Raw genomic sequence first — 15,953 nt, 5'->3', positions numbered from 1 at the left:
TCAAAAGCTTAATCAACCCTTCACTTTGAACTCCCTCCCTGTTCCGAGCATCCACAAGACCATGAGGAAAGAAACTCTGTTTTCTTTGTCATTTACATTCAAAAAACACTAAACCAAAATACACTATTATTATATGGGAAAACTAAATATATTATGACTGCTTCTGGAGGAATGAAGAAAGTAAGGATCTACTTTTACTTTTTAAAAACACTTAAGAAACTGATCTCCAGCAGGTACAACCATATCTGTAAGAGCAGTTTGTAAGACTGGAGAGTTCAGGTTTGTGTTAACATAATGACAAGCAAGAAAAACAACCAAATTTATGTCTGCAAAACAACTGTTGCTGCCCATCAACCTGGGAAGGGTTGTGAGGCCATTTCAAAACATTTTGAGTTTTTCTACAGTGAGAAAGATCTTTCACAAGCGGAAAACTTTCCAGACAGCTGCCAATCTGTGTGCAAATAGATTTCCCAGTGGGTTCACTCCCAGGTCAGATGTGTTAGTGCTCATAGAAACTGCAAAATACCTGAGAGCTACAACTCCGACTCTGCAGGCCTCAGTTACAGCTTTAAATGTTAAAGTTCATGCCAGAAAAATCTGAAGGGGAAAAAAAGAAATGAAAGGTTTGCAAGGAGAAAGTCTCGTCTCGCTAAAAGAACATGGCAGCACGGCATATGTTTGCTAAGCTGCATCTGTGGAAACCACAAGGCTGGAGATGTTTGGCTGTGATGCACAGCATCATGTTTAGTGAAAACTAAACACAGACAAACAAACAACTCGTGCCAACAATCACAGTACTGGAAGGTGTTGGGATGGCCTCAGTTTGGAAGCTGCTGGACCTGGGAAAATGTGAAAATATCAGGTAATTGGCAGTAAAATGTTGGATACTGCAAAGTTACAAGAGAACAGCCGAATAAGTTAAAAACAAATAAAAAATTCAAGTTGTTACAATGGTTCAGTCAAAGGTAATGGAAATGTTGTGGTCAGACCTTAGGAGAGCTGAGCATAAATAAGTATCAGTTAACCTCTGAACTAATGAACTAATGCAACATTATAAACAAGATCTGACAAAAATAACCCCACAATGATCCACACCCTGATGAAGGGGCTGCCCTTTTTTCTTTTCACATGACTATATATTTATTTACCCAAAAACTAGAATGATTTGGGGCTGAAGATGGGTGGTTTTTGCAATAATGAGGCTTTGAACTGGTTCTACAGGGCCTTTGATGAAATGGTTCTCAGAACATTATACTTTTTCTAAAAAAAGATTGTTTTTTTGCTCTCTAACAGGGTCCGCTGGGCTTGGATGGCAAACCAGTACGTACTTTAAAGTCTGAAAGTTTTGTAAAATATGCTTCATGGAGTGATTGAGACTCATTTTAATTTGTTTTGTGTCACCCCAGGGTTTACCAGGTCCCAAAGGAAGCCAGGTACACCACACACACGTTTGTTTTTTTGATAACACATTAAAAAGGTAAACCCAAGCACTGTCTACATAAAGATTCCCCTTCCTGGGAATCCAGGTGAGTATTTGCCCGTCAAACAGGTGATGGGTTGATAAAGCTCATAAATTATTTCCGTTGTTCTTAAGGGGCGGTTGCAGTTTTAGCAGTTTTTTTTAACTACAGACCATGGTAGCCACTCTTGTCCTTGTTCCACCTCTTTAGTGATCACAGGACAAGTAAAGTCGGTTCAGAAATCCGCTCTCCTCTCATATCCATCACGCCCTCCCGTGAAACCCAGCAGCACTCCCAGACACACCCAGGTGTAGCGTGGAAATGGTGAAGCAAAGTAAATGAAATACACATCGGTGGGAAAGTTAGAGCGAGAGTATAGTTTACAGATTTTTGACATGAGCTCTTTAAAAAGTATTTCCGGTCCTCTGCGCTCCTCCTTGCACCTCTGTCTGAGGTTGCTTTGCCAGTGCCGGGGATGAGGCATTCACTGAAATGTTAAAAACTCACAACATAATGAGCGTAGTTCCCCAACTAGTGTGGCCCTGAATGCATCACCAGGACAGCGCATGAACTCATTTCCTCTTCCATGTGTAAAAGCATGATAAAAAGTAATCTGATTGTAGTGGTTGTTCGTAAAGGTATCAAAGTACATGGTAGATTTAGACGTATAGGGAATGAGTAAATGAAAAACAGGACATGGTGAGTGAAATGGACAGATGCAGAGTAAAAACAGGCCCATAGCAGCATAAATGGGCCATAAGATGTACAATCTGCCCATTGTTGTCATTTTTCGATGCAGACATCAAAGATGATGTTTTTTTTTGTTTTGCCTGACTGTCAAATTCACAGAGGCTTTGCGGTTGGTGGTGCATCCTTGTACCACTTGTCAGCGGTGGACAGTCTGGCATAGACCAGAAAAGACAGACACGGATGGAGGCGCAGGGAAAAGCCATATTCAGCTCATTTGTTGGTCTGCTGTTCATAAATCGATGCCAAACTGTCCAGCACAAGTCAGACTGTGTATCAGTGTCTTATCAGTGCAGCAAAAAGGCAGAAGGCAAAATTACTTTTGAAGCCCCATGCTTTTAGTGTGGTCATAACATTGCACATTCAGTGATCTTAAGGCTTCCCCTTTGACTGAAAGACTGGTGGAAGAACAAAAGCACATCTTGCCTTTTTGGTTTTATTGCTCTCAACATCAGTTCTTGACTCTTCAACAAAATCTTAAGAGAAGTTCCTGCTGCAGGGATGTAAAATAGAGTCTTCTTGCTTTGAAATGTGCTCAAAAAGTGAGCAAGGGATTGAATGGTCTTCATGACACAAGCGGTCAACTGCTTTACCTTAATGTTTGAGTGAATGCTCCCTGGTCAAGTCACGTCAAAAATATATGTCACAGTTACTCATGAGATAACTGATTTATTCTCACCAACTGTCTCTCATTATCTCCTCCCACCTGCAGGGGCCAGCCGGACCCAAAGGAGAGAAGGTATGCTTCAATACGAATTTTACTAGTCCCACTAGATGTCAATTCAAAGTATTGCTCACATAAATTCACTCACTTACATGCTACAGCACTCATGGGTAGCTCTGGGTGTGCGTGAATGAGTTTACGTATTTGCTAAAAACGGCCAAAGGAGCAACCCAGCTGCAGTAAACAGCATCTGCCAGAGCTGCGTCCAGTGTGATTAGCACAGATTGGATGTGACAGATGATGTTGAGGTTAGGAACATTGGCTCCCCTTGTGCAATCATACCAGCAGCCCGGTGATGAGAGCATGACCTCCAAGCCTCATCAAAAACTGACCTCAAGTACGCGTGCTCCCATCTTATATTTACCCAACTCATCCTATCAAAGGACTCTGCATGGTTTATCAAATGATCCCCCCCTTGAAAGTCCACATCCCGTGTCAGTTCTTGACCCTTGAGTTGTTTACTTCCCACACCTAAATATTATTTTAGTAGGCCGGTCTATTACAGCATCGCCATAGTAGCTGTGTACATACACAATGCTAATAGCTGCTGACAATAGCTGTTTTTATGTTTTTCTCTCAGGGGGATCAAGGAGACGTTGGACCAAGGGTGAGTCATGTGTTTTTTCTCATCTGTGGAGGTTAAATAAGATTGTTTTTGAAGGTTAAGTCCGCCATTCAGGAGTTATTTCTTCACTGCAGCTGACTCAGGAGAACAGGCGACTTTTATTGTTCAGACAACTCAAAATTATTGTGCTTCCAGTTTTTGTTCTCGCTCTATTTATTTCCTGTCTTTCCCAGTTTCCTTTAAAAACATTTTTTTACCTGTTATCAAGTTGAGCATACCATTACATTTTTTCCAGCCAAGTATTTTAAGAGAGGATTTTTCTTTTTATATTCATATTGAACAACAAAGGGTTCAGAAGTTTGTGAGCAGTTTTCTCTCTCTAATGGGATCCAAGTTCATCATCAAGCTCATGGAGTGGTCCAAAAGTTTTGATCTAAGAACATATTAAATCCACCAGCCAGGCCGTAGTGCGATGACAAGTCCGCGAAGAGTTAATTACATGCAGGCAGGAGCATTTGGTTTGTGTTTGGACAACAATGGGCTTACAATGTGTTAATTCGTAAACTATTGAGAGGTTTTTTAGGATTTGATAGAATTCTATTATAACCTGCTGCTGGCTGTAGTTTCTTACTTACCTTAGTATATGAGAAAAATACTAATATTACCTAGATATTACTATAGATACTCAAACAAAAGCACTTAGAAATTACACATTGTTGTGTCAATTCATCCATCGTTCTGAGTAGGTTTTTCTTCTTCCCTGCTTCATGTTTGAATGTTTGAATTATTTATGCTGTGAGTTTGATGTGAGAAGTCTGTTTTCATATCCACATATGAAGTTTCTTTGTTCTCTATACACCCTGAAAACCTCAAGACTGAAATGATTAGAGACTCCTTTCAAGATCATTCCACGGGAAAATCATCTTCAAGTGATCGATCATACGCAGAGAGCTCTTATCTGACATGTGTGGAAGGTGTGCAGAGAAAACATATTTTCTCTCCAAAAACAGCTTTTGATCAAAACTCCCGACCTCCCCAGGAAGTATAAGTGAGAGATCTGACCTTTTGGGGTGGTGGACCTTTCTGGGCAGGCAAACCAAGATGTTGGCCAAGAGAACGTCAGACATGTCTGATCGAGAACAAAGACGTCTTTTCAGAAGAAGAGCTTCAACTCTCAGGCACGGTAGTGGACATGTTATGGTTTTAGGATGTTTTATGGCTAATTTGACTACATTTAAGACAATGTGAGGCTAATAGCCCAAGAGCTGATCCCAACTTGGGGGTGGACTTCAATAACAGGACAATAAAACCAGTAAATCCAACAAAGAAGTTGCAGGTCAATGCAAAGTTTGTTGGTTGTTGGTATGAATTATCCAAAAATGCAAATTTTGCCTGTGCTGAAGTACGTGAATTATCTGCAGCCACCGTTTCAAATTGGAGCAAATGTTTGGTTCCCAAAATATGAAAAAACCAAATCAATAATTTTCATCAATGTGCTCTCTTGTCGCATGAGTTCAGGTTACTTGAAAATGAATCTAAACGATCACCACAGTTAAACCTATTCAGCATCTTCAGGGGGTTAGTGTTTAAAACAGATGTGCCACTAACTTGAAGCTGGTTTAAAAGTATATGATGAGGATTTCACAGAGAATCATAATAATATGAGATCCAAACCCAGATCACAGAGTAGCAGACCAAAAAAAATTGGAAGTCACAGTATGGGAAGAAAGACATTTCTGTTCTCTGGAGGATTTCTAACATCTGAAAAGTATACAGCACTTATACTCGTCACATTGTTGGAGTAATCTGGATTTATGTGGAGATAATGTGGGAAAAAAAGAAGGAAACTCATATCTCAACATCTCGGGACTCCACGTAAATCTCAACACAACAGCAAAGTCTCTGAATAATCGAAAAGGAGAGTGTGTTTACCCTGTGCTGTGTCCTCAGCAACTGCGCTGACAACATATTCTTGCTTTTATGATGAGGTTTGAGTTGCCCACAATTTCTGAGGCCAGAGATGGGAAATTATGTTATTAAAGAACGATGGAAATACTTAAACCTCACCTTCATAACTCAGTGGTCGGGGCAGTTTGCCAAAGCCGCCATCTAGTCTCAGCCACACTATGGTTTTCTAACATTACAAGGAAACCTTGCTCTGCATCTGGACCTTACTGTCAGTGTTTTCTTTTCATGTGATGTCATCCCATCCTCCATCAGATCTATGTAATTATCTTCAGTTTCATTCAGTGTGGTTTCAAAATAAGCCCCCTGTGCTTTAACATGGTAAATGGTTTAGATTCTTTGAAGGAGTCACGTACCCCATGAATCCTGCATGTTTTTCTAGTTTTATTAGAAGAGAATATCAGGTCAAGTCAATTTTCTGGCAAAATACGGAAGGGATGAAGTACTGAAGTGGTCTGCAAAGATCCAAATCCACAATACTTGGATGATTTTGTCTGCAGAATGTATTAATTTCTCTCAAGGTAATAAGACATGTGCAAGGAAATGGATTACTGCTGTTAAGTTAAATATGCTATTGGACAAAGTTGTAATCTACAGCAAATTGTGAAGTATATCTTCAACATTTTGGGTCTCCATTTTCTGGGCCTTAAAATGAAGATGTTTAAAATGCATCTGAAATTGAAGGGGCCTACGATGAGCCTCCTTTACAGTCAATGACTCCCTGAAGTCTGGATCCAAACTCTGTTTCCTCCACTTGAAATGCTCTGCCAGAGCTTCACTGCAGCCGCCTTCAACTGGCTTGTTCGTGGGTCTCTTTTCCTTCAATTGGGTTGAGATCAGGCTTCTTTTCCTTTCTCAATATCTTTCTCCTGTAAACTATTTCTGAAAAGTCTTATCTGGCTTCTGTGCTGTTGAATGATCCAAATGGTTTTCACCTTGTTATAAACCTTCTGTGTTTCCAGTCATGAAAGCATCTCTTGATCGTCTCAGATTTTGACAATGACACACCTGCCTTCTCCAGAATATTTTTGACTTCTGTTCATGTTGTAAAGGGATTTTCCTTTAGCAGGGAGAAGATTACGTGATCATCCATTAGGTCTTCCCTGGTCTTCCAGGCCTTTTGATGTCTTTGGTAGATTCTTTTGAAGATTAGACCTCGTCCATTAGCTGAGATCTTCTTGGATTTCATATTTAGTAGCTTCAGTCAAACAGCTGCTGAACGTCAACTCAATACCTGATATCGACTCCAGAACTCTTATCTGCTTAATTTACCTCTATCGAGGAAAATCCCTGCACCTCAATCAATTAGCTTCTTTTCAATCAGTTGTCTACATTGGAAACCTTGAAGGCTGTGGAGGTATTTTGCTCAAAGTGGTTGTAATTCCCAAATGTTTTGTTTGTGAAACCTCTTAAAATCAAACTTTATTTATATAGCACTTTTCATAGATGAGTAACTCAAACTGCTTTACATAATAAAAATCAACATTTAACATAGAAAAATTCACATACTCATGGTTAAAACACATCTGGTCATTTTCACACACATCCTCACTTTAATACCCACACACCAGACATATATATATACCCCTCTCCCCCACATAAACATTAAAACAATCATGAACATCATAAAAATGAAATCTTAAATACCTAAATAAATGACTCCCTGAAGTCTGGCGCCAAACGGAAGCTGAAAGTCAAAGCTTTGATGTTACCTGGGGCCTGTACTACGAAGCAAGTTCAACATATCCAGGATATCTTTTCCTTATCCAGATTCACTAAGCGGGACAATTGCAATCACGCTAAGCGGTCACACGACGGCGGTTATCAACTCGGTATATCAACCCAGGTTTCTCCAATCTGGATATGAGCGCGTGCACATAAAAGGGGCGGTGTTTTCAGCGCATGACCAATCGCAAGCATGGAGAAGTCCGCTGTCAGAGCCGCTTATTTCAGTAGCGAAGAGCAAACAATAATTTTACGGAAATATGATGAGTATAGGCATATAATACAGGCAAAAAGCAACACAGTTGCAGCTGCAAAATGCAGGAAAGACAGCTGGCAAAAGATCGCTGACTGTATAAATGCGTAAATTCATAGGGATATAAACATATATTTGAATATTCTGGGAATCTTAATCTTAAACTGTAAACCATGATCAGCAATATTAAAATAATAAAAGGCTTGCAATATTTCAGTTGATTTGTAATGAATCCAGAATGTATGACATTTTTTTTTGTTTTTGTGTTTGCATTACAGAAAATCACAATATTCTAATTTTCTGAGACAGTCTGTATATATTGGTTCTATAACTATTGTTGTTGACCGATAACTTGTGCTGATGCTGTACCAAAGAATTGGGTTTTTTTATTTATTTTATTTAATTTTTTATTTTTTCAGGAGGGGGGTATTTAGTATTTTAAAGTGACTTCTCAGAATGTTCGAGGGACGAAATTGAAAATCCCTTTCTTGCTATCCCCTTACAAATGCATCTTCTTTTTCATTTCTTCTTGATTTATTTATTTAATTGGTATTAGTTTTGGATTGACTGTACATCGGATTTTGGGTGATGATTTGTTTTATTTATTCATTGATTGATTTATTTTTTATTTTCTCCTCCACCTCTTTTTTCTTTTTTTTGGATCGTTCATACAGGTACTCATCAGGGAAAGCAAAGGGGTTTTGGTGGTCCCTGAATACGCGTTCTCTTCGGAGGGATCCTCTCACGATCCGCGCACCAAGCTCCACTAGATTCTCTTCGAAAGGGCATGTCATTTTCCAAGAGAGCTGATTGGTCAGTGGGCGGTGCTTTTACACCCGGCGATCTGTATCTCGAACATAACCTGCTCCGGAGCAGGTTAGCGGTTCAGCATAAGTTACCATGGCGATGTGCCCCGATAAGAAGTGAACCACCGTCGTAGTCCTGAAAACCCAGGGTTAAACCTGAAGTTACCTCGCTAACCCCAAATCCCGCTTCGTAGTACAGGCCCCTGGACTTCTATTTCTAATCCATAAGCAGGGAAAATATAAAGTGGAAAATATAAAGGGCAAAATCATGATAAGTCTGCCATTATCCAAATACTACTTAACTGTTTCTGTCACCTAAAAAAAACATTAAGTTGGAAAATGATGTGGTCAATGAGATAATTCAATTAAAAACTTTGTACTGTTGTGCCCCGACAAACAAAACAGTTTGACACCGACCAACAACAGGGTTAACTCATAACAAATATTTATGTGTAAAGCATCTTTTTACCTTTTTCCATCCTTAAAAGCCAAATGTGTCAGGAATGCAGTGGATAGGACCCAGATGCAGGAGACCAGGAGTTCCAACAAAACCCAAAGCGCTGCTGAGCAGGATTGCACAAACTCCAAATTGCACAAAACCAGACCGGAAACATGGAGGGATGAAACAGTACGGACCAGCAGGGAGCAAAAGAACGACAAGGCCAGATATACAGAAGGGTTGACGAGACATAGGTCCAGACAATCAGGGCAGATGGAACCAGGGAAGTCAAAACAGAACTGAAACACAAAGACACAGGTTTCAAAATAAAACAGGAACTAAATAACCAAACCCTGACAAAATGTCCAACAATGATGATGCAAAATATGCAAATCTTTGTTTGTGATTATGTTCACTTGGTAAAAATCGGAGATTTGAACATATTTGTCTGATACATTTCTAATGAAGCAAGTAAAGTCACGACTCACTGACGAGGGTCGTATGCGACTCGAGACGAAACAGCAAAAGTTTATATAAAGTGCAGAAATCTACAAGTAGGAATAAGTGAAATAAAAGTCAGGACTAATGATATAAAACACAATAAGTATTGCCTATGAACAAGGTTCCAAAAAACATCACGTTGTGCGACTGAGTCAGCGCAGGATAGGACAGACGTACGAAAAAAGAAAACGTATTTTTCTGAGGCGAGGGAGAGATTTTGCAGTGATTTGTGGTTTTGAAGAATGTGGATGATTAAAGCTTTGGATGAGTGCACAATCAATGGCACAATCGGAAACAATGTGGGCATGAGTCATTAATCAGACTCTGCTCTGCAACGTGTAAACGGCAGAATGAATGGAATACCTTTCACGCAACTAACGTAAACACCGTAATCAGTTTTACTGTCTTATTTAGTACGTCCATTCCTGTGCACACAAACATATTCATCCACTACCCGGATTCTCGTGGACTGCCCCTGCAGGCCCAGGATGGATGAACACAGACGTAACGACAGGGCGAGTAGAAACTTCAGTTTTTATTGGCAAATTCAGCTGGTTCTCCTCTTGTTCATAACTTTGGTCTCAGTGGGCTACTATTCTATCGAGCCCTTCCTATAACAATTTGTCTTTTTAATCAAAACTTATCCCCTTTCATTTGATGTCTACATAATGTCCCTATAAATATCTGTCCAAACAACTGTTGGCCAGTAATTTATGTTTTGGCAGTGACCTGTGTTATGACTTCCAAAATTCTGACTGTGAACCACTTTAACTTTAAATATACTTGCAGATTAAATATTTATATTAACAAAAATACAAACATCATATCCACTTTTTGATTTGCGCCATCGTAGCCAGCAAAAGGTAAACAAATGATACGTACTTGTAATCAGACATTTGCTGCGTATGCAGGAAGCACAAAAGTTTAAAGAAATAGAAAAATTCAATTCTGACGGTGCAGGAATGAAACTGGGTGACTATTGTTTTACAGCAGAGCACAAATGGGGTGTAAATTTGACAGGCCTGTCCAGTTCAGCAGCTTTTATGATGTGGTTCAGAAGCGTTGCACGACATTCCTGATTCCTATCAGTGCATAAGCCATTTGATATTCCTTTCTAGCCCTTTAGATTCTGAGGTAATTTTTTGGGTGAAAATTAAATCTTTTGGGCTTTCTGCATAGTTCTTCCAAATGCTAAATATTGCACTTGGCTAAGGTTTCTGCAGCTTTGATGTCCTTGGATAAGTGTGCAGCTCCTAAAACCTCACAATACCGCATTAGAGACACATGCCTGGTTCAAAACAAACCCTGCAGCTCTTAAAGCTACCGTGGCTGTGCATGCGGCCTCCGTGTGTATTTTCATAGATATGCCCAGATTGGTCATGCTGTCGCTTACTCAATGTTGATTATTTGAAACAGCTTCATGAATCAAAGCTCTTTAGGTTCACCGAAGCATAGCTGATAAAACACAGCACAGTGAGAGGTTGGTGGTGTTATTCCAGCATATTATTATGCTATCAACTTGCCCTTTTTTCACTATTGTATTCCCTTTCACCTCTGGAATATGCAGGTAAAAACAGGAAGCAGCTATGAATCTCTGTCAACCTGAGACTTCCTGTCAATCCATCATTTTGAACACTTTTGTCAGGCTGAGTCTAGTCGCGGGCCACATCACAAACACAGGATAAAACGGGTATTAAAACTAAATCACATGTTATAGAACCATCAACAGGTCATGCGTCATTTTGCATTTTTCTCCTAAGAATCCTTCATCCAAAGGAAGCTGGTAGCCTCCTGTCCAGTTCAAGAACACGAACTTTTCGTTGCTTGTTTGGGTTTATTTGGCACCTGCACCGAAAGACAAGCCATGATGAGGGTTTCACCGCAGCCAAATCAAACCTTTGCCTCCTTTACCAGATCAAGACAGCAGGGCTCCGAGAGGGAAGGTCTGTTTTTCTTAGGAAGTTCTGATGAAAGCGAGGTAAATGGGGAAACTGTTGTGAAACAGCATATTATGTTTTGAGATATTTAAGTGGTGCATGAGGTCTTTATGGTGGGAGCAGTGTCAATGAGTGAATGTGACAATGGCTACACAAGGATGTATAGGCAAGGAGGAGGAGGGGGTCTGCGGTTACGGAAAAAACCTCAGCTGTCCAGCATTCGCCACATCCTGTTAACAGAAACCTCTCTGGCAGTCTAGCAGTTCTTCTTCTATCCCTCTCTCTTCCCCCCCGCTGCTCGCCATCATCTCTCGCTCTGAGCTTCTCCATCCCTCCCTCCCGCGCAAGCGTTTTTTCGGGGGAGCTCATGCAGAGAGCAGCGCTTTGCTCCCAGCTCTGTGGCGGCAGACAAACGCTGCTCCTTTCAGCTTGACAGGCAATCAACACACTTACTGTCTGTTGACTGGAAAGAACCAGGCCACCTCTGTTTGGTTTGGAAATGGTGGGAAAGCGTGAAATGAAACACACATACACACATGCACGATTAAATATGTTTTTAAAAGGGAGACCAATACATCACTTTTTAAAGGGCAAAGGCTGCAGTTACCAAGTTTCATTACAGCATGCTGATATCTTTTGATGTAACTCTGCATTTTCACTGCACCTATCTTAGTTTGAACCATATTGCTTGTGAGACTGCTCATTGTTCCCTTTGTCACTCCTGTCTTCAGGGTCCTCCCAACTACAACACATATGCAGGTCTGCACAGTAATCAGATTCTCACTGTCAAGGTTTGTCCCCGCCAGAGAACTGCTCCTTAGTCCTCCCAGCAGCCTCCGCCTTCTGTCAGGCTGCTGCAGATCTGTCACTCTCCCTTCAGAAAAAAAGGGGTAAAACACCCCTTTTTTCCAGCTTTTTCTTATGACTTTACCCTGTAAATGTCTCACCTCTGTTTTTTCACGCAACAGTTGGTTTCTTCACCACCGGACTCTCGGTTAACCAGGGGTTTCTTTGTTTCGTTACTCATTTGTCTCCTATCTGTTTCATGTCCTCGCTTGTCTCTCTTCTAATGATCTTTTCCTCCATTTTCTTTTTCATCTTTTTCTTCTCCATGCATCTGTCGCACCGTAGATGGTTTTCCCTCGATATGACCATGGCTTTCTCTCTGGAGAGCAGTCCGGCAGCTTTCAGAGACGCTTTCTGAAGGTAGACGTCAACTGAAAGGCATGTGCTCTCTTTTAACACTCTAACAAGGCTTCCCTCTTTTCATGCACTCAGCAGTGTCTTCCTTCTTTTTCCAAATTTTCACCTTTCTTCGTCATGTTGGATTAAACTTAGTTTACATTTGTTGTATTTTCCATTACTGTTCAAGTGTGATGTTTTGTTTAATAATTATTACCCTTACTGATGAATTACTTGTGCTTAGATTTCTAATGCATCCAAGATGAACCACACACACAAAATTATATATTTTCTTTTTTTTCATTACCATCACTTGTCATTCTCAGCAAGAGTAGAAAGGTTTTTCTTGGCATTAATAGTTGAAGCCTAAACTGAAAGGAGGCTTTTAGCCTGCAGGATTGGCTGTGCCGTGTTGCTCGCCTCCACAAAGCAAACTATAACGCTCCAGATGTCTGTTGAGATGGCGCAGAAGAGTGGCTCCATGTTAGCAAAGATTCAAATAGTTTATATCCCACTCATATATCTCGATAATGGTGTGTGGTTGGTACAAATATGAGGGTGATTGTCTCCAGAAAGATGAATAATTTAGGTTTAGGGATTTAGGTTTAACCCTTGCATGTTGCTACTGGTTTGGCCAGCCCTCTAGGGGAACTTCGCCCCGGCGCCTTGAAAGGGTTAAATCCAGTCATTTTTTCCTCACTGTTTAAAACAAGCAAATAGATCCCAAATTAAACGGATGAAGTTTGCTGTACAGTACTTAACATTTAATTTCTTGTATCTATTTGCTGTATTAATGTATTTCATTATTACGTCAATAAATATGACTCTGACTCATTGGATAGGGACTGTGACATTTTAAATATCCACCTGTCAGAAAAACCCTCATAGCACTGCTTATGTGAAGGAAACCAGCTTCAAGCTGATGAATTAAAGAATTGGAAATCCACTTTAATCGTAGTAAACATCATCCATTTAAAGATGTTTTTAATCAAGGTTTGAATGTCATGGAGCATCTAGCCAAATGCTGAATCATGTACCGGTAATAAAATGATTAAACTATTGTGTATCAAGTTTATAACAAGGGCTCAATGCTATTGCCTTTTTCACTCGTCATCTACTGTAAAGTCTCCCACTAACTAATTTGTGTGAAATTTTGCAGCATGATTCACATGAGTCATCATGACTCTTCCTGCATGGCTGGCTGGGAAGTAACTGAGCCGCATGCGTCACAGACACAGGATTAATAATTTCTATATCTTAAAATTAAACAATTGTCACAAATACTGGTGTCACAAAAGGGTCAGTTATTGTACAGCACATATGCATGATTGATAAGGCCAAATTATCAAACATTTGGCAGCAGCACCTAAAATCTTTGTTATATGCATGTTTATCATATAATCAGCCTACCTTAGTATAGGGTGACAATGTGTTCACTTGTTTCTGCTGCCATCTAGTGGCCAAACACATCCGTTTATTCCACTTTAGGGCGTATAGAAGAGCGACATTCAAATAAAATATTCGATCACAGCACAATTCTGTCAGCTTGTTAAAAACCATCTCAAGCTGAAATAATGTCTGATTATGATATGAAATTATAATTTTCCATCACTCAATTAGTTAAGTTTGAAATCCGGCTTCCCCATACTAATGTCCACTCACCTTCATATCGTGCTGCATTTACTGTACGTTAGAAGTGTTAAACATGAAGCTGTAAAGCTAAGTAGAAATAAGTTTATTCTACAGAAACTGGTGGGTTGGAGTGGCTGATTGCAACCCTCATACCCAGTTGCCATGATCACAGTTATAAAAACATGGTTGAAGGATTTGTAGCTTTTGTCCTGTATCTATGTGGCATTAGCATGTCACAGATATTTCATTTATCCCTCAGGAGATTTTGTCAACTTTTGAAAAAGAGTATGTCGCTTTCAATCAATGTGTTTTATTTTTTCCCCTCCACTTCTTTCCCTCTTTCTTTCACCAGGGCGATCAGGGCCAAGCTGGACCTGCCGGCCCACCCGGTCCTCCTGGTCCACCTGGCCCCCGCGGGCCCCCCGGGAACACCGGCAAGGATGGGCCTCGGGGCCCTGCTGGAGAACCGGTAGGAGCATCATCAGTGTGTCAAACATCGATTACACAGTACAAAACACTTAAACACCTTAGTGCTCCTTTTCGTGGCTGCGACTCCTTTGCTGCTGTCACTCTTTCTGTAGTCACTCACTCTCCAAGTACGTTTTTGGCTGGGTTAGGGTCTTCACAGTAAACTGCAGTGAACCCATACTCTCATTCTTCCAGGTTTGCCACTGCTCTGTGGCTTACCTAAAAAACTCCCGAAATAGCAACTCTGCTCCCAGCTTCATCTGTTTTGTGTAAGTCAACGGCCACAAAGTTCTCCAAAACAGCCCAATTCTCCCACCCTCCTACCACATTTGTACTGCCGTGCTTGCTGAAACAGATATGGCACTGTGGTGAGTTCATGGGCAGTTTTCTGGCCTCAGTAAACAATAGCAAGCTCCTTGCCTGAGGCAGTTTATGTAACTCAGTATCAATTAACTTTCTGCCTCCCCGAGTTTAGTTCATACGCAATGGCAGCTTCAGCCGAGTGAATTTTGAATATCATGTTATTAACATTCAGTAATAATTGCTCTGTTACTTTCATTCGGTACTGGACAAGGGATTCATGTGAAATATCTTTTGACTTGGTTGAGCTGAAAGCTTGTGTTAAAGCAACAACAGAGAAAGCCAGAACAGCTCATAAAATGACAAGAAACAGGCACAAGAAGAAAAGGAGTCTGTCTTGAAACCTGGTCGATTGCAAATCTGCTCTTCAAGTTGATTAAAGGCGTTGCAAAACCCAAAACAGCAAAACAAAGTGGTGCTGGGAGCTTCCCCATGTTGCGGGCAGATGTCTGAGTGGGCTGAGCAGGAGAAAGTGAGCAAGTCTGCCAACATGGGTATCCTCAAACCACTTTACATTTATATCGGACATGTAGGAAGAAGGAAATGATTGACAGCTTCTGTCTTAAGTGTGATTGAATCAAACTATTTCTCTGAATATCCAGATGAATGTCTATTCTTTTTTAAACCTAATTTTTCACCTAAGATTTAGAAAACAGCGGATAAAAAAATTATTTGCAACAATAATTTGTTTCCCGCTGCTGCAAGGAAACATCAAACGATGAGGAGGACATAAGATGAGTGAGAAAAGAGGTTAAAAGGCTGCTGGAGGATGGAAATAAAAGAGGTACACTGAAGCGCGGAGGGGCTCAGGATGACTGTTTGTATGTGCAGACAAAGAACGAGAGGATGAAACCCAGCTGGGAAACATCTCAGCAGCTCCTGCACATCGTTGTAAAATATGGGGACGAATTGAAACCTAATAACCTCCCATTTATATGCATCTATTATAGTACACTGAGGGATTGAGTAAACACTGGTACTTGAGCGTGTGTGTGTTTGTGGGGGGTGTAACGGAGACAGCAATAGGGAGAGATATATGGCTCTTTCACAACATCCCACTAAGCTTTCCCTGCCATGGATGACTTCATAGCATATGTTGAGCTGCTTTAAACCGCACCTGGCCCCCACAAACAGGGGATGGGCATGTTTTACTTAAATGAGCCAAATTACTAAAGGACACATGGGCAGA

General features: G+C 40.6%; 1 protein-coding gene across 1 annotated transcript in view; it reads left to right on the top strand.

Annotated features, from left to right (window-relative positions):
• Positions 1–15,953, top strand: part of LOC133446932 (collagen alpha-1(XXIII) chain) — a 144,251-nt gene that overhangs the window by 116,364 nt on the left and 11,934 nt on the right. Inside the window, exons 6-11 of the mRNA XM_061725155.1 lie at positions 1,294–1,320; positions 1,407–1,433; positions 2,920–2,946; positions 3,512–3,538; positions 12,254–12,328; positions 14,289–14,405. Coding sequence (XP_061581139.1) covers positions 1,294–1,320; positions 1,407–1,433; positions 2,920–2,946; positions 3,512–3,538; positions 12,254–12,328; positions 14,289–14,405 — 300 coding nt within the window. The remainder of the gene's footprint in view (positions 1–1,293; positions 1,321–1,406; positions 1,434–2,919; positions 2,947–3,511; positions 3,539–12,253; positions 12,329–14,288; positions 14,406–15,953) is intronic.

The sequence above is a fragment of the Cololabis saira genome, chromosome 7, assembly GCF_033807715.1.
Source record: "Cololabis saira isolate AMF1-May2022 chromosome 7, fColSai1.1, whole genome shotgun sequence".
Classification (NCBI taxonomy): domain Eukaryota; kingdom Metazoa; phylum Chordata; class Actinopteri; order Beloniformes; family Belonidae; genus Cololabis; species Cololabis saira.
The sequence above is the reverse complement of the archived record's forward strand: the minus strand, read 5'-3'. Positions and strand labels throughout refer to the sequence as shown.